At 38.0% G+C, this 27,838-nt stretch overlaps 1 protein-coding gene across 2 annotated transcripts; it reads left to right on the forward strand.

Annotated features, from left to right (window-relative positions):
* On the forward strand, positions 1-27,838 carry CRCP (CGRP receptor component). 2 transcript variants are annotated; one of them, XM_082776662.1, is made up of 6 exons: positions 1-30; positions 2,378-2,476; positions 5,749-5,843; positions 17,617-17,674; positions 25,959-26,088; positions 26,511-27,838. In XM_082776662.1, exons 2-6 carry the CDS (start codon positions 2,468-2,470, stop codon positions 26,585-26,587), a joined length of 369 nt encoding a protein of 122 aa, XP_082632788.1. In that variant the 5' UTR covers positions 1-30; positions 2,378-2,467; the 3' UTR covers positions 26,588-27,838. The 2 variants fall into 2 exon arrangements, with proteins under 2 accessions (XP_082632788.1, XP_082632789.1); XM_082776663.1 differs by having other exon boundaries at positions 25,959-27,830.

Genomic DNA, 27,838 nt, shown 5'->3' on the forward strand with positions numbered 1-27,838 from the left:
GCAAATGCCGCATTGCTGAGTAACTTTGAGGTAAGTTTATCTGCCTCCTGATTTTAAACCAACACTTTAATGCTGGAGGCAGCCACTAGAACACTTTTGAAGCTTAAAATTGCCAGTGACAATCAACAAGACCAGTGTGTGATGTTTGTCCCCCCATTTTATTTGTTATTAAGAATATTTTTAGAGGAAATCTGGAAATGTTTTCAGTAGTGGTGGATATTGTATCATTACTTGGTTGGTCCCAAATCAAATACAAACATGCTTTTCAAATAGATATGAGGCTGATCTTTGGTATATCGGTAACATTAAGTTCAGCCTTGCCATCTTTACACCGAATCCTCCTGTGTATGGTGGTTTGTTGTTTAGAATTTGGTTATCCCCATCTTTAAACAGTTCTGTACCTGGGCTGAATTCACTGATGCTTTATACAGGAGTACAGAAAATAGCAAGTATTTCAGAGATTATTTATTGCCAAATCATCTCTGCTTCCTTCTTTTTTTTGTTTGCTGGCATTTTGGAATCTAGGTATTACTGCCTGCTGTGGTTCAGTAGCAGCACTGGCCATGTTTTGTGAAATTTGTAGGTGTTCTAACAGGGTGGTGCAGCACAGAGAGAATTGCAGAATCAATTCTTTATGCTTTTCAGACAAAACTTTCTTCAGCTTAGTCTTTATGTTGGTGAATGTACCATATATGTTGAAAAAGAACAAAAGGAAGAGGGAAAATGAAGTTACTGATGAGTGCTTATTTCCCTTTGACAGCACAGTTGTCATGCATGCAGCTTTTCAGTTGTTTGCAGGAAGGGATTTGCAGTGTCTGCAGCTATATTGGGCATGGCTTTTTACTGCTCTTCAAAATACTGATTCCCCTAAAACTATGGACTTCTTTCTGTTTGCTCCTCTTTTCTTTGACTGGCATAGCTAACATTCTCTTTATCAAGGTAATATGTTGCACAGAAAGCGGTGTTTGAAAGGAGTATTCGAGACTGACGTGTTTTATGTTCTGTGCCTGAATTTCTTTTGTGAGATTGGAGTTGTCATTTTATGTCTCGTTGTCATTGGTCATATTGTCTTCAAATATTTATTAAATGCAACTATTTATTAAATAGTTTCAGTTTTGAAATCCTTTTGAATCCTTTAAGTCAAAGATTGGCTACTTGTGGTTGATAGACAAGGCGTTCCTTTTTTCATGTTTACTTTCATACAAAGTAAATGTAGGGTTCGTAATAATGTTCATGCTTCTCACAGTCTAGAAATGTTTGTATTGTTACTTCTGTGGACTTGAGCTTATAATTGGAACTGGAACTTGAATTAAGCTAGTTAAAAATGAGGGATGAAACAGTAAGAAGTCATCTGTTACTTTGCTGTGGGTATGCTCTGGATATACGGTAAAGCCCGAAGCAAAACATCTGAAGGAATTATAACTTGATGTGATTTAATATGGGAATAAAGGGGGTAATTGTGACGCTTTCTCAATATTTTCCTGCATATCTGGCTATGATAAATAAAGTAGTCGTGATGTTGCAGCAAATTTGACAAAGCATGGTTGCAGAAATCAAAATGTTTTCCTTGCATTCAGACTTAGCTTCTGCATCTTACTCCTACACTTTTAATATTCATTGCATCATAAATACGAAGACATTTTTATCACATCTTTTCCAGAGCATGTCTGGTTGTACTATATTTTTGTGATGAAATAGGGAGCTAATGTAATCTTTGCGGCTTAACATACCATAACACCATATTGGTCACTCTACCATGTACTATTATGAATAATTCCACTGGAATGTATAAAAGGGCCACTAATCTCGTCTATAGTTCAAACCTTTATTTAGTGGGTTCTTGGCAGTGTGACAGTTGTAGAGTTTATTTTTTTTTCTTGCGGATAATATAAAATTGTGTCTCTGTGAGACAGGGAACATATACATTTAATATTGTAGGTACATGTCATAACAAATCTGGCAGGGCAACAAACTGGCAGGAGATTTTGCTTCAAGCATCACTTGTATTTAAATGGGAGTTCTGTGTCATTACAGCAGGGTATGACCCACCTCTGTTCAGGACATGATTTAAGATAAATAAATGGAATAGATTCATTCTGTCAACTGGGACAGAGTCCTTTGGGACTCTTGAATAACATCTAACAATTGCTGAAAATCCATTTAAAATATTAATTAAAAAAAAAAAAAGAAGTATTTACAAATTTACACCTCTCTCTATTCATCTTTCTGCTGCCAAAATATTTTTCATTTTAAATTGCTGGTGCAGTCAGCAAAGAAGCAACACTTCTATTGGTTTGACAGGATTCATCTATGTTTTCCTGTTGTAATATTTTTAGGTAAAATAATCTCAAATGATTTAAAGCATTTTTTTCCTCAGGTGTTCCAGTTACTTACTGATCTTAAGCAGCAGCGCAAAGAGAGTGGAAAAAACAAGCAGAGCTCTGGTCAGCAGAATCTGAACACAATCATGTATGAAGTGAGTAGCACTGTAAAGTTCCTTCGCTAATTAGCACAAGCTGGACTGATTCACAATATTTGGTCATTTTGCATCAAGGTTACCCTAATATTATTTTTTTTTGTCAGTTTTCGTTATCTCTAGTCAGTTTATTCATGTTGCAGGACAACTGCGCTATAAATTCATAGCTGTGCAGCTGGTTCTGTGTACAGATATTTCTGTCAGTAAAGTTTATAAACTCAGGTGTGGTAGGTATGACCATAGCTGGAATATTTCCAGGGTCAGTACCGGTTGCATTTTAGGTCTCCTGTGCACGAAGCAGAGTGTGGGATTCTACTGGATCCACTCTAACTCTGCAGTAACTTCCAGCTCTCCCTGAACTGTATTCCCTTTCAGTGGGAACAGTTAATGTAGCAGGGCTGTCCTGTGTCTGGCACAGGTAATTCTGGCCTGAAACTAGCCAGCGGTGCCAGGGAGGAGCTTGAGTGCCTGCACAGTGCTTCCAAACATCTGCATCACTGGGCTTTTCTATTCTCTGGAGGCTCCAGCCTCCCTTCTTCCCAGATAGCAGAGCATCGCCTGTAGTGCTGTAATAAGACTTTTGGATTCAAAGATCTGCAAGTTTTCTTTAGCTGGTATGTGAGCAGTGCTTGCCAGAGGCATGAGAACAAAATGACAAAAAGAATTAAAAGAAAGTTTTTTTTTTTTGTTTGTTTTGTTTTGTTTTTTAAGGTTCCACGTTACAATTGGACTTGATGATCTTAGAGTTCTTTCCCAACCTAAATGATTCTATGATTCTTTATTCTATCTTTTTAAGATGCAGGGCAGAACTTGCTATTACTTGATGACCTGATGATGCCACCTGATTTTGTTTTCAATGAGGTGCAGATCACGTATCTTCTTACTAAGAGAATTAAACTAATACATTCAAAAAAAAAAAACATTTTTTTTTTTGGGTCAAAAAAGGAAGACATAGATGACTGTAATCACAAAATTACTTGTACAAATATCAACATCGGTTGGATGCCAGAATGGTCATAAATGTTTGATCTGCTACTAGGAAGAACTATTAAAATCCTATATAATCCAAACATTAACATTTTAAATATCTGAAAATAGCAACGTCAAAACAGATATTTAGTATGACCTCTTGTGTCCATGTCAGAGAACTGCATGAGTAGCACCGTGATTGGCAGCCAGTTGAAAGCAGTTTGCCTCGCTTGCATGAATAATCCCATTGAGCAGTGAAACTACTCATGTGAATAAGATTTGGCCTAGGCTTTGTTTTTGTTTTAGTTCTGGCTTTGTTTGAAAAGGTGCAGAGTTTTAATTCCTAAGCGTCAGATTCAACAAAAATAGTGGCTTACAAAAATTCTCATTTAAATCTTCATGGAGACTAGCAGTCTACTCTTTCAATCAGCTGAGGAAAAACCCTGTAAAAATTTTTTGAGTCACAATATACTTTAAAGCATTAATTGCTTTGTCATATTGCTATATGTTAAATACCTAGGGAAACCTCATTAAGAATACCAGTGTTTCATATTTTATCAACTTTGTTAAGTAGAATAAATTACCTTGTGCTGTTGAAGTTGGTTTCATTTACCCAGACTTTTAAAATGATAACCAATTTGAGCGGAATACAAAATACACTGGAAATATATTTGCATACATTATCTGACATAGTGGTCTTGTAAATCACTTTTTTTCCCCAGTATCTGTTGTTTTTTGCTCTGTAAATACTGATTTAACTTTTTTGGCTTCTCACTTTTTAAATATTTGCTTTCAACATTTTCTGAGAATAAGTACAAAGAAGAAAAGTCAAAGCATAACATATGAAATTATATCTTACTATTATTATAGGTAGTCTATGCATATGTTATCCTACCACAAGTCTTTTTGTATCTGTGATCCAGTTAGCTAGTTGCATTGTTAGCTGTAGAGATACTTTTAAGCTTTATGTATAGCTATGCAGTATCATCAGATAAAGATATTTTTTCCTTAATTCAAAACAGGCTTTGACAATACTCTTTCAAATCCTTCAGTTGCTGATGCGCACAGTGCAGACAATGCAAGGATTTCCTGGACCTTTCTTTTGTTTCTCATTATTTCCAACTCTTTATTTTGGGTTCTAATGCAAGCAACATTTAGGAAGATTTCTAAGCTACTTCCTGTGAAAGATACTTGTTTGTGGGTGGGTGTTTTTTTTTCTAGTAGAAACTTACTGCCATTTTTTTTATTTGGTCAGGTCAAATTACATAAAGTATTATCTGTCTGCTAGGTGTGTTGTTTTAAACAAAGAAAGCAGATCTGTTGCAACAGTTATCCACGGTTGATAAGTTTCACCTGTAAAAAAATTGAACATTTCTAATATGACAGTATCTTGCAGACTTTTGTGACAACCCATAACCTGCTTCTGTGAACTTTAAGAAAGCATTGCCAGATATGTGTATAAAGGATGAAAACAGCCATAGATTGAAAAGGCTTTGCTAGTGCTGTGCAGCTTAAATGATTTTTTTTATGGGTTGGCATTCTACCCCTGCCACTGGCTTCATTAAAACTTGGAAGAAGGTAACATGGTTTTAAAGATGAATAATATCCATATTTTCTCAAGTTTTACTGTAAAAACAAAAACCAGCCATATGCACCTGGTACATTTTTAAGCTTGCTATGAATCTGTAAATACTGGTTGGTTTTAAAAGGAAAAATAAATCTGAGTGATGCTGTTTAGTACAGCTGTAATTGTATCTTAATCACAGTCTTAGCATCACCTGAGGGTATTTCATTCAAATCAAGAAAGCAAATGCATTCTAGGAATTACTCCTTTCCTGTACTCTTCAACAGACAACTCTGGGCTTTGAACAGCCCAGGTAAATGACTGTCCAAAGCCACAGTGGGAACAGTCAAAGCTGTCATTCTAACTTGGTGTGTAATGAGCTAGTTGGGTCATGTCTTTGTGAAGCGAATTCACTGAGACTTTATGAATAAGTACTAATTTAATTTCCGTTACATAAAGTTGTAGTTCTTTATTGCCTGTTCCTTACTCCCTCAGCAAATGTCAGTCTAGTGTCACTGAAGAAAGAAGTGTGAGTGATCAGTGTTGACTATGGCAGCACTTCATACTTCTTTGAAAAAGTGGGAAAAAAAAGAAAAGAAAGCTCTAAAACCTGAAATGACAGGCTGATTTTTTTTTTGAGCAGTACTGAGAAGACTGTTAAAAATTAGCTTGTATCATAGTCACCATGGGAAGAAGGTAGTAACTGTGGAATAATTTATGTTTTTTTCCTATTCCTTAGACACTGAAGTACATATCAAAAACACCGTGTAGATACCAGAGTCCTGAAACCGTAAAAGAATTCCTCATAGCAATGAAAGGCCATAAGCTGACCAAGTAAGTAGAGACGTGCCTTTGAGCTGAAGTATAAACTAATGGTAATGTTAAAAGATCCTTACATACACATTGTGATAATCTGTCTAGTTTGGATTAAGGTATTCTAATTATTTTTTGTCATTTTTTAAGTATTCATCCAAACTTTCCCTTCACTGATCAATGACCGAATACATTCATATTTCCTTAAGCGTGCTTGTGTTTGTCCAAGCATAAAGTAAAAATCGTAAGACGTTTTCTGAGAAAGAACCTGTAAGTTGTAAATTGGTTTTGAACACAATAACAGAAGGGGGGGAGGAGGCAAAACCAACAACACAAAAACTAAACAAAGCTTCAGCTTATTATCACTCTTCTCATTTTTTATGAACTCACTTAAATAAAAATGCATCCATTACGAACAGGCAAAAAGGTGGCAGTTTTACAGGGAGGTAATAAATGAAATCTTGATATAAGTCTATGGGAAGTATGTTCTTCTGAAGCCAAGTTTTATCTGAATCTTTGAACTCCAACTGCTTCAGATCCTCTCTCGGGATTATACTAATTAGTGTTTAGTAAACTAAGATGTTCCATTTTGGGCTGCTTGCCCACTAGGATTGCTGAGATACATGTTTCAGTTACCTAAATACTGTGTCAATTGAGTGTTTTCTGCCCTAGTAAAGCTGAACATACATTGCATTATTCTCATTGTGGGAAGTCCTGCACAGAAAACGCAAGATTTCCTTCACTTGGATTCAGAGGGTATTTTTCCTCTTTGGCAGGGTTGTGAATGCGTGTTCACAGTGCTTGAAACACCTAATCCTCTCAAACATCTCTTCAGAGTGTAAGTGAAGCCTGTTACAAATAATCAGGCCCAAACAAAACTTAATCAGAGAGCTACTTGCTTGAATAGTTTAATCAGTCGTCTGATTTTTAAAGCAGAAATCAAAGACCTAGTTGCTTTTAAATGACTCGCTCTTCACCATGAAGGAGTAGATTATGCTATATAGACACTGACTGCATTTTTCTTCTCTGCTGGTACTTGTAAGGAGCTCATGCTCTGAGAAGGGGGCTTTTAATGGTTTGGTTGTGTCACAAAAAGAAATGCAAGTTGAGAGCAGTGCTACAATGCAAGGGTTTATCCTGTCCAGAGTGTAGATGAATAGAAAGCAGATTCAGTCAGCTGTTTTGTTGACTTTTCAGTGCTCTCTCTCAACAAACCATTATACTCTCATTCAGGATATCAGCAGCTCTGATCACAGTATCGCTCTCCCTGCTGATATGGGGAGGCCAATACTTGGAAGCTGTGTCATGAGTATTGTAACTTTGCCTGTAAGTGCTTTCTTTTGTTGAACAAAAGTTGCCAGGTCAGTATGTCACTGTCCAGTCCTCTTGTAGCTCATTCCATGCAGCAGTATACTAATTTATGTACTAATTTATGAAATAACCTAATTATTTTCTGACACTGAAACGTTCAAGCATGGAGAAAATACTTGGTTTACTGTAAAGAGCTGATTGTATGGAAATGAGAGTAGCTTAAAATTGTCAACAAACTATGTTTTAAGTACTTACCACATCCTTGATTTCCGGTACTGAAAAAGAGACCCATCATCTTGGAAGTGAAAGAAACTTGTCCTGTATGTTTAGGACAGCACCAGAAGAATGGTGCAAATGGAACAAAAAGCCAGGAGGAGTTAAAAGGCAGAATAGGATTTTTCAGAAGTAGCTGAATGAGTTATGAATAAAAGCCTCATAAATATTGGTTTTGTTCTAATATATATTTCTCTCTGATAGAATATTACCGGGAGCTCAGGGTTAACTCATACAGAAAGGTGAGGGAGCTCTGTTACCATGTCAGATACCTTGACTGCATCTGATCGCCTCACTTCCCCATCTGATTTATGCTGCCTCTTGAGAGTGAGGTACTACATGGCATTGGGTCATAATACACAGAATTCCAGCTACAGAATCTCTCACAGTCTCCCTTATGGCCTGGCTGTTAGCTTGAATAGCACTGCTGCAAAGGTTGAAATAGTTACAAGCTTTAAATGAGCTTTCTGACTCTATTTTTCTTCTTTCCATGGATGTCAGGAAGTGCCCTTGGTTTTAGGTGTCATCCTCTTAGTCCTTTTTCTCTGAATCAGAGTCTGTAAGGTACACAAAAGAAGTATTTTCCTTCTGCAGAATGGCAGAAGGATGAGAGCAAAGAGCAAACCAATAGTTTGTTACAGATTTATGGCTTATCAGAACTCAGATTGTACCGTGGTTTCTTGAGCAACCTTTACAGTTTTACTTACAGTTAATATCTGTCATCTGGCAGAGAACTTGCCAGCACTATGTTTGTCACGTACTTTACGAAATAAGAAACAGAATTTAGTGTGATCTTGGCACCTTTTGTTTCTTCTAATCTTTTCCATTCATACACTTCAAGCTGTAAGTATCAAAGCCCATCTGGCAGCCACTTCTCACCAAAACACAGAAAGCATATGGTACACAATTACTCTATAATGCACTCAATTTATGTAAAATGGCCTAAAATATTAATGCCTACAAGGAAATCTTGAGCTACTCTTTGGTTCATAACCAAGACTGTTTCAGCACCGCTCTGCTGTTAAGTAAATGAAAAGCTAAAGGCTTTAATCAGTTCCATTCTCTGGAACGGAGGTAGTATTTGTATAAAAGGCTTCACTTGAGATTTCGTTCCAGTTAGCTGGTGGAGAGCTTTCTTCCCCTTCAAGAGGAAAGAATCTGCAATATTTGCTCTTCAGGACCTTGCTTACATCATCTCCCTATAATGACTTTTCCTCCCACAAAAAGTAATGAACTCCAGAGTCTGTCTTTGCTTCTTCCTTTCTGGGTAAGGCGTTGAAAGAGATGTGCTCTCCCTTAATCTCCTAGGTGCTCTCATGCTGTCTTTTATGGTAACAGTTTCCTGAAGGCAGCTGATTTGATTCAAGCTATGTTAGTGCCCGTCTCTGGTAAGGGGACAGCAGCATTTTCTGTTTTCTCCTTGCGAGAATAATGGACATCACTGGTCAGAAATAGCCCATCATCTGAGACTGTTAGTTTTGCCATTCAAATTCCTTATGACTCTGCATCTAATCGAGGAGAAAACAATTAAGCAGTGTGGTTTTGCTGTTAATTAGGCTCAGCAACTTGTTTTCTAATATAAGGAATTGGAAAATCGTTGATCGATATGGGGCTTTTAATACAAGAGAGCTTTTGTAGCTGTGTCTATAATCATGTTGGAGGAAGGTGGTGAGCTGACTTGCCCTGCTCAGTGTGTTATTGCAGCTCTCCAGCACCAGGTTGTGCTAGTGTATTGGGTAATTTCTGGGTGGTGGAGAAAGAGCAGACACTGTCCAGAGAAGCAACAAGCTGTGGATTGGTGCACATTCACTGAAAGAACAGACCTTTTGTTTAAGTGAATTCTCATTTTTTTCCTGCCCTCCTCCTACAGACCTACAATGCATAATGCCTTCTGATCAGCCTACACGTGGTGTCCTTGGGGGTTCTGGACACAGTTACAGAGGTGATAGTGTTGATAGTTCTGCAGATCCTGTAAAATCACCTGAAAAGTCTTATTTCTGTTAATTTTAATATTTGCTACTCAAAATACCAGATTAACAGATCAGTTTATCTATTCTGCTGACAGCCATCTACTTGGGATGTTTTTTTCTCACCAATACAATAGGCAGAAAAAAAAATCAGTTTTCCTTAAAAATAAAAAGGCAAATTTCAAATTTTAAAAATAAATATGTAAGATAACTTACACCTTTTGGATAGCTGCCTTGCTAAATGGAGCAATTTCTGAGATATCTAAATGTGTATTTAGCTGATGTAGTCGGTAAAGTATGGCAAAGCACGGGGGTTTTGCTTGTCATCAGTTAGTTTGGTGAAATTGAAACTAGAACTGAGAGATTTTTTTAAAAATGAAGAACTCTGAACTGACATCATAGTGAATTTTATATTACCTTGTTAAGGCCTCAAGCTTTGGCTACTGCTTCAGTACAGTAAGCCATGTTGTACTTGGAAATAGAGTGTGCCACTAGCAGCTAATTTTCCAGTTTTAGTCTCTGGAATGGTTTCATATTTTTAAGGTAGTGTGAATGCCATCACATGAAAAGAATGTTTATTAAACTTGTGCTCTGTAATTGCAATTAAATGCAAATTGGCTCTTCTTGTACTTCTTCCTGTTACAGATAACCTGCCTTGGATCTAATTTGGGATTAATCAAATTTCACAGTGTATTTAAATTTTAAAAATGGGGCATAAGCATTGCCGTTTTTGTCTTTAACTCAACACTTTCAAGGAAATACTGAGCTGAAAATCAGTAGTACTTCTGGAAAGTATTTTCCCTTTTTACTGCCAAAGTCTACAACAAAGATAAACCTTGAGGATAGTAAAGACCGAATGATTTCCACTGTAATTTTTGTCTCCTCTAGAGCTTTCAAAGTGAATATTCAACACCAAAGACAGGGTGGTGTTAGTTTAATAATAGCATCATCTAATAGTCTTGAAAAAGACAACTGTATTTCCCACTGAATCTACGTATTTCAAATTAATCCTTTGTAGAATTTTTTGTGTTAAAATACAGTGATCAGCTCTTACAGTTCATCCTGGACAACTGTACCAGCATTCACGTTCAGTGGTAACCCCTGTGTAGGGAACAGAGCCGGGTATGTTTCTGCTGACCACGCACAAACTGGGGCTGTGACTGCACAGACCACAGCTCAGGACTGCTCATCAACAGGCCAAATCCCATGGTGTTGATTCAGACCAGATTTTACAGGAGTTGTCTTGGTTGACACAAGACCATAGGATTTGCCTTATGGATCTGATGTTTTCGGTTAGTAATAAAATACACTGTTAACGTACACTGCTGTTATTTTATAATTTTCCCAGCAACTGAAAAGCATACGTTCTTTGGATAAATCTGCCTTTGTGGTCACAGATGTTTTACTGTGTTTTTTTTTTTTAGCTCTGTGTGCTGCGTCTTGGCATTAACACTGTTCTCTTCTTAGCTATGGCTATAGATGTTACTAGAAACTTACTTTTTGTTCCTAGGTGATCAAAGTATATGTGCATATATATTTATGTACAGTTTAGGAGTTCAGTAGATAGAAATGGGCAATGCAACGACATATAATACAAGATTTTGGCTAAAATATAAATGCTAGAAATATTTGGCTCACTGCTGGTAGAAGATGATAGATTTTGTCTTAATTTGCACGAAAGTATCTAACTTTTTTATTATTTTTTAGAAATTGAGTTTAATATGCGCTGTATCAATGTGCTGTCCATTCTGTCTACCCAAATACACAAGGTGATCTTGAACATAAGACTTAATTTTGTCTTATGGGAGAACTTTTTTTGGCCTTGAGTATGTGGTAATCGTACATCCTCACCTCCCACACTCTCCCCTCAAATGAGGACCTCAGAGTCATTTTCTTCTCCTGTAACTCTGGGCACTTCTGTCTCCAGCAGCCTGAGCTTTGTATGTCCCAAAGCCCACTCAGTTTCATTTAGCCCCCGGCTGGAAATGCTGATCTTGGCACTAGTTGAGTCTCAGCTACTGCTGGATGTGGTCGAGAAGCAGGGAGGCACTGCTGAGCCTAACAGCAGTGATCCCCATTTGGGGATTTCTCACTAGGCAGATCCTGTAAGAATTTGCACACAGACAATTAACTCTGATCTTGGTTTTATGTGAGAAAATGACTTTCACCCATCACTCATCTTTGGTGTGTATTCATCTCTTGAAGAGCTTTCATGTTCCCACCAGTGTTACTAAAATCCAGACAGTCCAGAGAAGATACAAAGATGTGCATTCTGGAGGAAACATGCTGGAAATATTTTTCACCGTCTGCTTAGATGAATGAAAGAGTTATCCTCTTTATTTAATGAACATGAGTGTAAATATGCTTGCTGTAGAAGGTGTAAAAGCAGATTCATCAGAGTTGGGAAAAGTTCCTTGCATTTTTTAGGTGTAACGAAGCATGAGCTAAATTCAGGCTTATTATGTCTGTGCCTGTGCAAAATAGTGCAGTCAGCACTGATACTGATGCATGTGCAGGCTTGCAGCATTTGCTTTCCTTTAAGCTTATTTCTGGTAGAAAAAGACCTAATTTATGTGCGTGCTGTCAGGAAACCCCTGGTGCACAGAGACTCAGATTGCAACAGTCAATTTTTGATAGCGGTGTCAGGAAAAAAAATCAGTGCAGTGAGTACTGAGTTCGACTCCTGTTGCATGCAGTGATTCCCTGCTTGCTGCTCACCTTGGGGACTGAGGATTCCAGTCTTCTGGAGAAACACTGAACTGCAGGGGTATTTGTGTGTGTGTGCTGCAAAGGTATGCCCAGTGCACCCTTCTAGTCACTCTTTATTATTGTAGGGAAGGTCAGAAATTGCATGCATGAAGAAGAGCTAGGACCAGAGCTTCTCAGATCTCATACTTGGAGTGAATTTCTATGTTCTGTACAAACAGCAGGAAGAGCTGGACCTCCCAAGTAAGCAGAGGTAACTTCGTGCCTTGCACACATGCATGCTTGGTATTTCTTAAATAATCTTATTAGCTGGATATTTACTAAACAGACAGTAGAAGATAAAATATTACTTTATTGCAGAAGAGAACAAACATCTACCTGTATCTAGTGTACCCCTATTAGTATCAACAGATTTGTCCACATGACTTCCTTTACAGTCAATTATCTCTTTTGGCACCTTCACATATTTTGCCAGAATAAAACAACTTACATCTTTGTTATCAGAATGATACTTGGGTTGATAAGCAAATAACTACCTGGCTAGGTACCAGTTTTCAGATGTTGGTTACAGAATAGTTGGTCATTTCGGTGTCATCACAGTGAAGCTCTATGTACATAAACCAAACGCACTGCTTAAATCTTAACTGTATAGTGTTAACATGGCTAAAAATTGTTATTTTTTGGTGTTAATTGGTGTTTATAATTTCAAAAACCCTTCAACCCCTACTCAAGCACCTTCAGATGAAAGACGTCATTTATTTAGCTGCTTTTTCTTTTTTAATGCCCTGCTGCTAATTCCTTTTTGATGTTCTGAGTCATTTTTCCAGCAGGGAGCTTTGCAGATCAAAACCAGGCACGAAATATTTCAGATAACACACTTTAATGACTTACTTGCAGATTATCTCTCGTTCTTCTGTATGCATTTTGCAAACTGGAAATATTCTGAATGATACCATCTTCGCTAAAATAATACTCTTGAGATCAGTTTGTCCTGACTGTATAACTTCTACCTGTTCCCTAATAATTTATAATAGTGTTAGTGGCTTATAAGCAGATAAACCTGTGAGAGGTGACCTTTTTTTACTCTCTGCTTGCGTTTCTTGTCTTCAGGAAACATGAACAGTTTCACTAATTAATTGCTTTTAATTTATTTCTGTTGTTGCCTGCTTTGCCAGGAATCTTTCTGTAACAAACAAGATGGAGCTCTACCTGTTTTAAAATAGCTCTGGATAAGTAAGATTTGCATTCTTTAGCACAGGCATAGTATGACTGTGGAGTTTTGGTCCTGATTATTGGACTCCGAAACTTTGTTGGCAACAAATTTCAAAGGTATCGCTCTGAAAAAAAGAAAAATGAAGAAGTGTATCTCCAAGTCAAATAACTTTTTTTGTTACTTTCTTTTTGTCTGAGGATTTGGAGGAGGTTTGAGATTGCATTGGGGTGTGTCCTGCAGCAAAAGCAAAGAAAGACTTGTTTAAAAAGGCTCTGATCTCAGGAGCCGTATGTGAGTGTACGGTGCAGTGAGAAACTTGTATAAAGTATGAATTCATTAAACAGTGAGCATAAAAGTCTATTTTTGTAAGTAGGGCTTTAGGAGGAGGGGAAGTGTTTTACTAATAGCTATCCTCATAGTTCTCCTGCGACAGCTGTAAATGTTATCTGTTCTAGATGTCTCGAACCGAGGCACAGACTTGTGTTTGGCCAGGGACCGTAAAGCAAACAGCATCAAAAGCCAGGACCAGAACACCAGCTTCTGTGTCTCTGTCAAGTGTTCCAGGCACCGAAACAAGCAGTTTCCTAGCTCTCGAGGAAAAAGCACTAAACTTTTCCTATACTTAGTCAGATGAATTAGGTTCTTTTTATGCTGAAGATGTAATTAATATTCTTTACCTACTTTTGTTAAGACTTCTGCTTTTATGTGTGATGATGTCTTTTGCTACAATTTTATGCAGGTAGGTTTTGTTTTTTTCCCATTTATTCCTTAAATGACCTGCTCTCAATTTCAACTCTGGGATAAGGTTTATTCTTATTTCTGTCAATGTTAGGGTTTTATTTCATCCTTTCCTTGCTTATAACAGTAGCAAACGGCAGCAGCTATTAATACTTCGGTTTTGACAGTAAGGCAGCCAACACAGCGGTGTTCTCAGCTCAGTATTAAAGTCAGCCATGCTGTTAATAGTCTCTTGTTGTAAACATCAAGCTGCTAAATAAATAGATACAAGTGATTAGCATGGGAAAACAAAGGCAGCACACTGACTGCTTCCCACCAATGGAAGCATATTTGGCTTTCATCCTTGATTCTCCCAAACCAAATGAATATCTCTGGGTAACTAGGCTAATTCTGATTCTTTTGTGTTGTCTGTAAAATCCCAGCCTTCAGAGTTCAGGACCAAACCCCGTGCTGCCAATGGGTTTGTTAACAGGATACGGAAGAGAATGTAAGCAGCTATTCTGCAGGAAAAAAGAGAGAATGTAGTCACTGCAGGAGGAATTGCCCTTAAAACACTGATTTGTAATGTAGCTGCCACAAAGGACCTTCTCCCCAGCATCACCTTATATTTCTGCTGCCTGGGTGTACCATATGGTTCATGAGTGAAAGGACAGATCCTTGGGGCACTGCAAAGTCCCAAGGAGGAGGGAGCAGTCCTGATCAGGGTCCATGGCCACACAGCCCTTTTATCCAATATTTAATGGAGCCTTAAAAGGATACAGCAATGCCTCCTATGATGATTTCTTTTTTTAGGACTTTGGTTTTGTCACCAAGAGGCTGGGTCTCTTGTTGAAAAACAGCAATCAAGGTATCGTCTCTTCAGAGCTATTTTCTGTTCTCAAGGGCTCTAAACACACATCACAAAACCCTCTGATACAATTAAGTCCATTGTTTGGTATCAGCAGAGCAGCTGTCTGCACTGAGCCATGGTCTCCCGTAGTTCCATCACCAAGTCACTTGCAATCGTGGACATTTTAGGTAAAAATAGGCCCATTAGCTCATCCGGTCTTTGGTAGTACATGATTTTTCCTTCAGGTCACTCTGGGAACGTCAGCCAGGAAATTTTTATTCTAGTGCTGCTTGTTCTGTGTGTTAGGTAGGTAAATGAAGGGTCTTACTCTGTTTGGGTGTCAGCCGACAGCCTTGAGAAGTATTAAATTTGGTGTATTAAATACTAGATTCAGCCCAGACACTGGAGCAATGCATCACTTGTCAAAGGCTTCTCCTGACAAGCGTAAACACCTTGGGCTTGGAGCATTTTCTGGTGCGCACACAAATGATAAAGTATCGAGGTGCCTTACAAAGTTAGGATCTGATAGCTGGGGTTAGGTTTCAAAGGCAGTGTCAGAGGCCATGCGAAATGAGGCAGCATCTCTGCAGTACCTCCAGCCACACAGGCGTTGAGCTGCTGGTTGTAAAGGCTTGCCTGTGAGAGCCCTGGGCTGTGAGTTACGGCGTCTGAAAGCTCTAAGGTTCCCTTTCAAAACCACCCACGGGTCCCACAGAACCAAAGGGAAACTCTAAGGAATCAGTGTAAGTACACATTCAAGATGCCCTTTAAATAATACATTTCAAGCTTTAATTCCTCAGAAGTGTGGTTCACTGCTGTAACACAGGCTGGAAGACGGTATGTGCTAACTGTCACTTCTCATTTAGACACACAAACGTGTGTGACAAAGTATTGCATAAACATAGATGGCTGCTAGGAATGCATATATTTTGGGTAATAATCATTCAAGCTTTTTCCCAGAAAATGCACATTCAATTTTCTTTGCTCTTTGCACATCGTATTATTACTCTAGTTTTATTTTTTTTTATAAAACCTGTCTGTTACTGTTTTGCATGTCCTTTTAAACATCCGTTGTATCCTTAGCAAAACTGTATGATTGTGCTTTTCTGCACTAAAACACAAAGACCAGCTCAGATCATTGGCCGTGTTTCTGTTATGTGGTCAATGTCAATGATCTGAGCTTCTGAAATTAATGAAATATGCCTTGCTAGCATATGCCAGTTGGTTTTTGACTTTGCTGTTGGAATGATTTCTCTTTCAGTAGGGTGTAAAAGGAATAATTTTTGGCTACAAAGCTGTTGCTCAAATGCTGTGGTTTGAATTTCAGGCCAATACTTGTTTGATCACATCTTCAAAAAGAATGATTTTTAAATGTCAGTGAAATTCTCTGCCTCGTACCTTTTTTTTTTTTTTTTTTTCTGTTTTAATGGTCAAAGTGTTTAAATGGAAATTTATGAGATCTCTTGATTACTTGGTGAAAAAGTAGAGCTCATTGCTAGTGGCTAAAAAGAATCCAGACAAACAGTGAGGTTGGATGAGTGTTATCGTGGTCCTGAATGTGCCAGGAATTTTGCCACTGGCTTCAGTGATGCTAAACAGTGAATATTAAAGTGTTTTGTGTTTAAATACCAATGCCAGACTAATCTTCCTGGCTTTCCCCCCAATAGGCAGAGGAGAATGAAAACTGAGCATTAAAAATACAGATGCAACACAGTTGGTATCTAAAATCACAGGAAAAGAGGTTAATATCGGATTGAAGTGCTTTGTGGTAAAGGCCCATGACTGCAAATTTGAATTCTTTCTGCCATAGCATGTGGGTAGCTTACCAAGGTTTTGAGTTACTGTAAGTTAATGAATTATTCCTTGTCTTTTAAACTGCAATAAGTGACGTATCTTTACAACCCAGCTCTGACTGAGGTTGGGTGTTGGTGATTTTTTTTTTTGACATTTTTTATATCTGTTACCATGCTGATTGTGGCTATACCACTCTTTATGGACTGCAGTGAGTCAAGTTAAAAACAAACCAGGAAAAAGAGGGCTGTGAGGGCTATGATTGTCTTTACAGTCCACCTCAGTCCCCCAGCTGGTTTGCTGCACGATTCCCACCCGTTGTAGTAACACAACTGGAAGCAAGGTTTGCATGGGAACAGAGGACTTGAAGCCATTGTTTTTGCCCAGAGACATAAGTGCAGCAGTATGGCCTTAGCCCATTGTAATAGCGTAAGAAAAAATGCGTTGGCATAAACTGTGTGGGTTGCAGACAGTACAAATGGCTGTGTGGTTTTGAGCTAATTTTTTTTAGCCTACCAATTCTTGTGTGCGAAGAGAACAAATAAATTATTGCCATTTGACTGATGGGTTGTAACTTTTTAGGTATGATAATTGTTCTTGTGGTCATTTGTTCATAGCAAAAGAGTCTGTGATCTTTGGCAAGTTGTCTTGCGTTTCTGTGCAGCAATTAACAAAGTAACAGTGCGTATTTGTTAATGCTTGGACTGTAACCATCTAAGGGCCTTTGCCCTGCCACCTTAGACTATAGGTGGCAACAGCAATACGTTTAAACACACAAGGAATTGGTCTTTTTAAAATATGTAAATTAAAGTATGAAACCACACTGCAGACCCTGTCAGAATTCTCCTTGGCAGTGGCTTTTCATCCCCCAGTTATGAGGAATGTATTTGCATCATAACAGTCGTTTGGGGGGGATCCTCAAATTATATAGTAATGTGGATTGTCTTACTCTTTGTTTCTAAACAGAGCAGAAAAGCTGCAGTTGCTTAACCACAGGCCTGTGACAGCAGTTGAAATACAGCTGGTAAGTAACAATGCTCCTAACTGCTCAAAGCTTAAACGAAAGCAGCTTTAACTGTGAGGATCAGCTGAATAATTATTTTCTCATGGTCAGTGATTGAACGTATCCCTTTATACACATCTTTACATTCATGGTTTCTAATCCCAACTGCTTCCTCTCTGAGACCTCCCTTAGAGCCTTGCCCATTTTTCTCTTGGACAGATTCTCCACCCCTAAGTTCGCTTCAGCGTCACATATTGAAAATGCTGAACAGAATCATTAAAGGTTACTTACAGTATTGTGAGTAAGAATATATTTACCTAAGACTTTCTGCTGCTGCTCTGTAATCACTTCCCTTCTTAATGACTGTCATGACATAGTTGTTTTTATGGCAGGGTTTTATGTTATAGTAAAATCAAACATTCTGAAAAGGAAGAGGTAATGACAGATACAGTGTTTTGAGCAGTTGTGCAGAACGAGAAATAGATACAAGCAGATGGAAAGTAGCCATCATTGATCTATTCAACATAATTCTGATGTAAAGAGAGACTTGCAAAAAGAAATAGATGGGCTGTATTCTCTGCAGTATCTCTTTGGGGAAAAAAAAAAGTCGCATAATAAAGGATTATTATACTAAGGATATTAAAATAAAGATCTCTTACACTCAGAACCTCTGTTTATAATCATACACTGAAAGCAATTATGTAGTAACAGGATCGTATTTTGCTGAAAAAAGGGAAGGATTAAAGAGATAGCAGTAGGACTGTTTTTCTTTTGTAGCCAAGGAGTAGGCATTGTAATGCTGAAGGCATCTCATACAACAATGCTTCTAGTCAAGGAATTAGCTCTGTGTTCTGTGGTTGAAGAGATCAGTGTCAGCCTTGTCAGCAACCCAACCAAGAGCATTAAGGCTTCATGAGTTTTGCTTAGGAAGTTATTCATAAGCGATGATGTAGAGCCTCAGTGCAGAGCCTTTCTCCCACCTTGGTTAGCTTTGTGTGCTGCAGGCATGGATGTGTTATGTGCCTGTGCAGGCAGTGTTTTGTCTCTTTTTGTCTGCCTGAAATGCAGTAATCATTTTGTGGCTTTCAGGTAACAAGATTTTTGTCTGTCTTTTCCATCCTCCCCTGAGTTCATCGTTATCTTACCTATCAATGAAATACTGAAAACAATTTGCTGGGTCATGTTTGAAGCCCAGGAGGCAGGTATGAGGAAATTGGGCCTTTATATACAAAGTCAGATTTCTGGGGGGGGGGGAAAAGAGTCATACTTCAGATGTTTTCAGGTTTGTAATGTGGAAGTTAGGCAAAACTCACTGCTAAAACCTACAGACCTCTGTTCTTGTATCTATATTCAGTATCAGCTCATTATTCATAGGTAACCTTTCTCAAAAGCAACTTGTATAAATTGTAATATTAATACATTAGGGGGCTAGTCTGAATTTATATAGCCATAAAAGTATTGGGGATACAGTTACTTCTGTTATGTTCTAATACCCCTCTAATTTCCAGTGCAAGTTTCTCCAAAACTAGTGTTCCAGTAGACTAGGCTGACTGGATTGTTAACACTGCATTAAATTAAGCAGCCCCAAAATTGCAGTACCTAAGTCTTTTCATCAAAGCACATCAAAGTCTTTTGAGCACAAAATAACTGCTAGGAAACTGCAGGCCATTTTTGTTGGTGAAATACTGAGACTAGCAGCCATAGGAAGGAAATGATTTTACTTCGGGATTGCTGTGATCAATCATTTTGTTTTCTGGTGAGGACGGGGGAAAGAGATTGGAGCAATGCAGCATCTTTGAAAAGCCCTGTCTTCCCAGAGTGTCTTTGAGTGTAAAATAATACAGAGCTCTGGAGGCTTAACAGCATTTTATTCTTTGATGTCAGGAGGGAGAAGATTACCCATACGCAGATTTCATGCAGGCAAGTCTATTCACTGCAGGCTGAGAGACAACCTATGGAGAAGTGAATGCTAGGTGTAAAATTGCCTTGATTCACTTTTCATTGTACTTGTCCCTGTCACTCAGAAGGTTTGAGTCCATCCTGAAGTGGAAATTAGAATAAACGATGTCGAGAATTTCTGACAGTTTCATACAACATAGCCAAATCATTTTTATTTTTTTTAAACAGTTTTAAGCAAAACACCAAACCAGCCATATCTCTGTCTCTCCCTTGCTCAAATAGTTTTGATGCCTCAAACTTCTAATCAGTGCTGTCTATACATGGAAGGGGGTCAAATTTACCTGATATGCTTTTACTAGCTGATGGGAGAGGATAGTTAAATTTACTACTGATTGTTAATTTTTGCCTTTCTGGCTTTTTCTTTCTGGCTTTTTGCTTGTTTGGTTTTTGCTGTCCCTCTATAAAATTCCATGTCCTTAGTAACATGCAAAGAGTAAATCAATTTTGAAAAAAATAATTAGAGAGAACATTTATGATCTTTTGATCTCAAGTTTTTCCTTTTTTTTTTTTTCTTTTTTTTTTTTTTGCATAAATTGCTGTATTGTTCATATTTGTCTTTTCCGGACTGTGTGCCAGGATTTATTTTCAAACAACAATAGCAACAAAAGGAGCATGAAATTCTAATTCATATCCCACTGGGTAAAACACTGTACACATTACAGCTATCTTGACCTCCTGTTTTAATCTCTAACATATGTTGTTCTTGGCTCAGTGATTCACAAAGGAGGAAGAAAGACAGCGATGTTGACCTAACCGTGATACTGGCCCAGATTTACTTAACGCTGAACCGTGATGGGTTTGAAGATTAAGCATCTTCTAACGAACAAATTGCTCCACATTCTTCTCTCTCAGCAGAAAAGTGGGTTTTAATTCTGTGCTTTTTAAAACCAGATTTCCATCTTGGAGAGCTTCGTACCTTGTGATGTGCGCTCTGCGTAACCAGCCTAACAGATTGTCTTTTATTATAGAACAGGAAATAATGTAACATGCTCTGCTGGAGAATGGAAGATGTTAGAGGAACTAAACATTTTATTTTCTCAACAATATATTCTGCTTCCCACTTTGCATAGTTGGTTAATTATCTCTGAGGTACATTAATCCAGTTGTTCTTTTGCTTTCCAATCAGTCTTTCACTTTACATCTTTTTTTATGTTCTTTTTTTTTTTTTTTTCCTGCTAGCATGTTGGTCCTGAACTATTTTGAATGACTGCTAAAGGAGGAATTAGCAGTCATTTTCTCATAAAATATGTACTCCTACACTGGAGTTAAATTATGCTTGATAGCTTTGGCAATGATAGGAACCTTATTTCCTTTTTTATTATGGTTTACTGTTTTTTAATAGAATCCTTAGTTTATTATTCAAATAAATAATAGCTTTTTACCCACAGACGATTCTGCTCAGTGATGCTGAGGTTTGTTGCCAATCAAATATCGCTGATCCTTGAGAGTTTCTCAGTTCTTCCAGAACTCTTTTTTTTTAAGAGTTCTTCAGTGCAGCTTTATTTATTCTTCAACATTTGCAGTATATTGTCTTAGGAGGCTATAAACATTAAAATAAACATTAGTCTGAAATCTTAAATGAATTAAATGAATCTTAAAAGAAGCACGGTGAGGATGATGATGTCACTTGTGCTTTGCTTTTTGTCCGGTAATCAGAAAATATAAGGTATTATAGTTAGGGACAGCATGTTCCTAAAATGTTTGCCCTTGCTTCACAGAGTTTTAAAAAAAATATATATAGACAAGTATGTTTGTGTATGTCTGCATGCTGGCACACAATAAGTACACATACATGCCACCATGAAAGTATAAATTTTAATCTTTTGTTTTATGAATAGCAAAAGCACTGCAGATCTTTGAAATTATCTTGATAGGCTAGTGGCTGTTTTCTGATACACCTACTTGATAAATAAAACCTTTTATACCTTCTGCAAATAACTTTCTGCCATGAGAATTTATTAGCAGGTTTTGATGGGACTTACTCCTTAATATAATTCTGTTGGTGTTCTGATTTGGAAATTATGGTTGTTTTGTTCCTCTGAGAAATTTATACGTAGTATTCAATTAAAAAAGGCTCCTATTAAAATGTGCAGCTGGGAAAGGCTGCGTGGTAGTAAAATATTCCACATACACATTTGTTTAATGAATACAGCTCTAGTTCCCAGTAGCGGTTACATTACTGAGCAAGGCATCTGCCAGAGTTTAATTCAGCAGTTGGTGAGTGATTTGTCTTTTCATTCTCTTGTAGCAGGAGCCTAGTGATGGATGATTGTGTGTTTTGCTTTGCTGCGTTAGAAATCCGTGCACAGATATAGCTGGAGGGGAAGGATGGAAGGTGCTTAAGCAAGTGAAGTATTGGATATTAGACATCTACATAAAGATAGGATCGCTCTCAAAGCTGAGCAGTAGAGAAGCTTTAGCTGACTTCTGAGTAATTTGCATATATTCCACAGTTCTGAAAATCTGGCCAGGTAATTTTATTGATGCTTTTTTAAAGTCAATAAAGAAACTTAATTCTAGTTTCTCGGGGTTTGAAAGTATTTACTAACTGCAAGGTGAATGTGCCTCCCATTTATTGCATCCATAGGCACACCAATTAGGCTACCAAATGAAATCATGTTGTGTCCTTGCTTGATTCCTTCTTTAATCTTATAGATTATATTGTTTAGAGCATTAGCTGGGGGGGAAATAAAAATTGCTTACAGCATGAGTAGTGTATTGAGTTAAATAACTAATTGTTACCAGTTTGGGTGAAACAGAAGTTATCATTGAGGCCTGAATTGATCTTAGCCACATAGTTGCATTTCATAGAAAATTCATATTGTATACACGTGTCAAAGACTTTGATATACTATAATATTTGCTAAAAACCACTGTAGTTATTTTGCGGTAATATAGACTTGAATGTTGAAAAAGTAATGACTTGGGATTTATTTATGTAAGAAGACGCACAGATGACGTGGCCTGCTGTGTCTGTTGTGTTCAAGAAAATCCTCGGGCTCAGCCCTGTGGAAGAGACACACTTGTCTTGCTGTGCAGTAGGGTGCTTTTATCTATAAACTGTGTTCCTGTAACATTGCCCAGTTGTACAACCCCCGAATATTGAAAATAGCAGTTCAGCTGGAGCTTTGGTTGATGATACCCTACAGTTTGCACATGGCATCATCTGTGAGAATAATCAATTTCCATTTGGCTTGTGTGGCACTGCCAACATAAATATCTTATGTCATACACTTACTCAAAACATTTGCATTTTTGTTTGCCCTTGTATAAACCGTGCATTCCTGACTGCTTACGGTTTGAATCCGTTGCTCGAGCAGTTTCAGCCAATTGCAAGTTAGAGGTTAGCAGAGGGTTTTGGTATAGATTTTTTCCTGTATTAGTAAATTCTTGCTGGAAAAATCAGCACTTGAATACAGTTTTGTTTTTTCCCCTCTTCTGTTTTCTCTTATACATTTTTTTTCTCTTCTGAGTATCATAACCTCATTTCCTTGTACTATCCGTAGCAAAGGTATTACAGTTGCAAATCAGAAGGCTGTGCAAACATCTGTTGAATCTAGAATAAACTTCTGAGTCACCTTCTGTTTCCCTTGAATCTGTTCTAAAGGGAAACAGATACCATTTGTCTCTTTGTCTGCATGTTCTCTGTGCTTTATTTTTTTAGCTCTTCCTTTCAGCATGCTGCTTTGCTGCTTCCTAATTGCTTGTGTTTTCATAAATTACTGCTCATGCTGTTTCTCTGAAAAAAAAAAAAAGAAAAAGATTATCACTTATGCTTTTGATCCTTTGAACTTCTAAAATGTATCAGAGCCATGTAGTGCTGAAATATCAGCTTGAATAATAAGCCATCTGCCCTGCCAAAATACAGATTTTTGTTTATCAGTAACTCCCAGCCTAAGAGCAGGCAGCGAGGATGCACAAATCTAAGGCACCGAGAGGTGAGCCCTTAATGAATTTGCTGCAGCGGTTTAAGAAATTACCACTTCTCTCTGGCTGAGACTACAAATCTGTCAACAGAAGGGAATGTGGAGCCGTGTTACCCACTGCTCAGAGCAGTGTCCAGCATCTTTCTTTAGAGGTGCTTTTCTCAACAGTTTAACCTTAGACATCAGTTTCAGCACTGATGCTTCTGAAACACTGGAGACTGCTTTTTTTCATCAACTTTCTGCTCAAGTGTGATTTCTTAAACTGCCAGAGCAGTCACCAGAGCTCATCAGTCAATGTCCTGAGGCGTAGCTGCCATTTGTGAGTCCTGCAGGCTCTCGTGTTCAACCAGTACAAATGATGTAAATATGATTGTTCATATTAGAAATTACTTGTTCAGTGCTCAGGAGCACGTAAGAAGCAGCAATTAGGCATGTAAGTATATTGTGTCTTAAATGCAAAAGCTGAGAAGAGCTGGTGCTAATCTAAAAATCAGTATATTATCTAAGTACTCGTAAGTCATTGTGTTTGACTTGGGTCACCTGAAGCAAGTACCTAAAGTAACAATTCTGTGGCGAAGAAAGGGAATGGAGGTATCTAGGGAGAGATAAAATTTAAATGGGGAAGAGGGGCAGACTTCAAGTGATCCAATAAATCAAATATGAGCCAGGCAAGGTGCCAGCTTTCTGAAGATCTGAAAGCAGTAACAAATGCAGGAGACACTGGCCGCTGAGACATAAATCATTCAGCCTTAAGTAATTTTGCCTGTCCAAAGGATGTGGGCTTTTTCTTTGTCTGTACAGATCCTGCTGGTGTGGGGCTGTCACCTTTAAAGTTGAATGTAACAGTCATTAATAACATTGTAATCCAGTCCAAAAAACAGGCTCAGGGACCTCTACAAAACTTAGCAGCATAGGTCATCGCTGGAGTAATGCCTTTGTCTTCAGTACAGGCAACAAAGAGCATATTTTTGCACTGTAACATACCTCGTTGTATAACGTTGCTGCTCCAAGGTAAGCTGGTTAACCTGCTGAGATGATCACCTCTCATCTGTAGCCTAGAAGGCAATTATCTGACAGCACTTCAATTGCTGCAGCAGTTGCTTACGCAGAAAGGTAACATTAGGAGTGGTTTTAGTATATTTTAACTCATTCTATATGCTCTAACAGCTGACAGTAATGAGAGCCAAGGCTGTTTTTCAGGCCAGGCTCCTAGTCATTCCTGAAATGACCATGGTTTGAAAGGCACTCTACACAGAATTTCATCCTTTGAGGATGAGTCCCCAGAAACAGTCGTTGGCAAACGGACATTCATCTGCCTTTTGCTGCATGAGTGGATCCTAGCGTGCTTGCTTTCCTCTCATCAAGGACCTGTGAATAATGACTGCTGAAAGATGACCCGATTGTGCAAAGAGGACTCGTAGGACATCGGGGGGAGGAGGTGGGGAGTAGTTAATTGAATATACCACGCTGGTTTTTAGAAGGCACGATGTGTCTGAATAGCTGGCAATTTACAGCTAGAAATGATTAAACCTGCAGTGACTTGGAACCGTAATTAATATAAATCACCGCTCTTCAAAGGACATGTTAAAGGACTTTGCATAAAAAAGAAAATCGCAAACTCCACAATCCTAATTGGTTTCATTTGCGTTTGAAGAGTTCATTTGGCTTGTGTTTCCAGTCCTCTGACAAGCTTTTCCTTTTAACAGCTGCCTATAAATTAGGGCAGTTGTTTTTCGTGGTAGCAGTGATATGAGAGTTCCCACAGCTCCGCAGTGAGAGTAGGTCCCTAATTAATCTTATGGAATTTTATTGTTGATGCGTGACAGCATGTTTTGTGTTTCTCAGAGCTTTTATATGCTTTTATACTCTGGGATCTCACAATTTAAATAAATTCCAATAAATATGACTGCTCCAGGATTAAGTGGCTTCTTTTCTGCCCTAATTACTTACCTTCTAGGTGCTGGATGAGATACCACGCTTCAGGTAACCAATCTTGGGTTATCTCATTTCAGTTCTTACAAGAAAGCATGGGAATTTAGGAAAATAGGTCTGGAAGTGAGCTCTGCACATGAACCACATGAAAGGCCTGGCTCAAAATATTGATGTCTGCAGTGGGAAAGGTTTTAGGAGAAACCAGGAAGGAAAGACTGGGTCGAGTTTGTTGTTTGTCTTGTTTTAAAGCAAGCAGGGTCTCATTATGGAGTGCCAGTTGTCGTGGTTAACAATGGAGCTCTTCATTCTTTCTTTTACATATTGAAAGAGTTCCACTTTGACTGAGCTCTTTACAGAAGCATTTTACAATGTCTTCAATCCCTTGAAAATAGTATTTCCCACTTAGTTTAGTCCTTCAGTTTGAAGTTGAGGGCAGAAGAGTGGATTTAATGATCGTAATAGATTGTGTTTGTTTTTTTTACCTGCAGATGGTAGAAGAAAGTGAGGAAAGACTAACAGAAGAGCAGATCGAGTCACTTCTCCAGACAGTCACCAGTATTCTTCCAGGAGATCCGGCTGAACAACAGAGAGACTCAGCAATGGCAACTGAAGACAAAGGTGACCAAAAGTAGGAGGTGTCTAGACCAAAGTTGGCAACAATTTCAGCAACAGAGAATTGGTTAATATTTTTGGGTTTTACTCGATACCAGTTTAATCTGGTATTGGACATCCTTGTAAAATATGTTACAATTATTATTATTCAGAGGTGATGAGGGAACTGATTGTTTACAAGAAAGCCTGGAAAAGGACGCTATAGTTCTGGCATTTTGTCATACGCAGGGGTGTGATAGTAACTGGATTTGTAGTGTAGCTGTCAGAAATGATGTGACAGTCTGAAGCTTTTGTATTTTTTCCATTACCCATGTAACAGCTGTACATCTGAGCAGGCTAATATACAGCTGGCAATGTTTTAATTATCACAGCAGTACTATAATTATAATTGCTTTCATATGATTTTGAATTGCCCAACTGTTTTTCAGAATGGATTACAATACAAAGCCGACTTTTGGAGCTGTTTGTGAAAAGGGCTATTTTCAGGGATCGATACGTGGAGTAATAACTGCTTGATACTTGTTCAGTCAACTTCAAGTAGGCTAATATGTCATGGAAGCGAGAGGATCTGTTGATAGAGTAACTGTTCTCAAGGATGTCTGACAGTCTATACTTGATGAAAGGTAGATCGAGATCATCAGCTAAATATTTATTGCCACTGAACACAGCTGAGTTGGACCAGTTCACAGCAGCTGAGGCTCTAGACTGTAATGTTAAGGCTCTTAGTAATACAAACAGAAGAACATTAAGAGTGAGGTGTATATTTTCCCTTTGAATGTTTGTTCCAGTATTTATATATAGACTAGTTAGAGTCTTGTGAACATGCTGTTGACCGTGGAATAAATGAATGAGTCAACACTTCAGTCCTAATCTGGTGCAGAAGAATGAAAATCAGTCATGGCCGAAGGAGAATTTTCTGTGTACTGAGCCTTGGCTGATTAAAGATTTCAGGTTTAAGTATTTAGTGCTGAAAGCATTGATGATTATAATAAATCTTTTGTATATATACACAATGTCATGAGTTACACATGGCACTGGTTTTATACTGTAACCGCAGACTGTTCTTCTATAATTGTTATAATGTACTGGAAATAGAAATAAAGTTTGAAGTATGTCCTGGGATTTTTTTTGGCTTAAATATGGGATACAAGAGCTCGAATTGAAATATCTGACTTTATTCCCCACTTGTGTCATGGTTTTATTTTGTGATCCTAAACAAGGAATTTACCATTTTTGAGCATTAGTTGTGCCATATATGAAAGGGAACGATAACTTCTGGTTTGGGGGGATTTATGATACACATTTCCGTGGTATTTTAAGCTGCTTTGATCTTTGGAGAGGAAAGGAAGGTATTGGAAAATATATTTGTTACCTCCTAAACATAATTTATCTCACATTAAAGGCTTTCCAAGGTTGAAGGCTAATGGTGTGTTTTGACTGGGTATGTTAAGTGTAGTATTAGAGGGAAAAGACCTCAGTGTTTTTTGTTATATATCAATATATCTGTATTTTCTCTCTAGATGGGCAATAAAATAAGAGATTAATAGATCATATCACAGAATTATGTGATATTAATTATAAACTTAGCATTTTTACTCTTAGCAGCCATTAATGCTGTTTGACATTCCGCGGCCTTGGGTTGCAAGTGTTTACATTTTTATCTGTACTCTTTTTCTAAAATTAAATTGTTGAAGAATGTTCTGAACTTATGAAAAGCAGATGGGACCAGATCGCAAGTATCTTTAGCCAGCACTGA

Source organism: Aythya marila (genome assembly GCF_965140915.1).
Source record: "Aythya marila genome assembly, chromosome: 20".
Taxonomy (NCBI): domain Eukaryota; kingdom Metazoa; phylum Chordata; class Aves; order Anseriformes; family Anatidae; genus Aythya; species Aythya marila.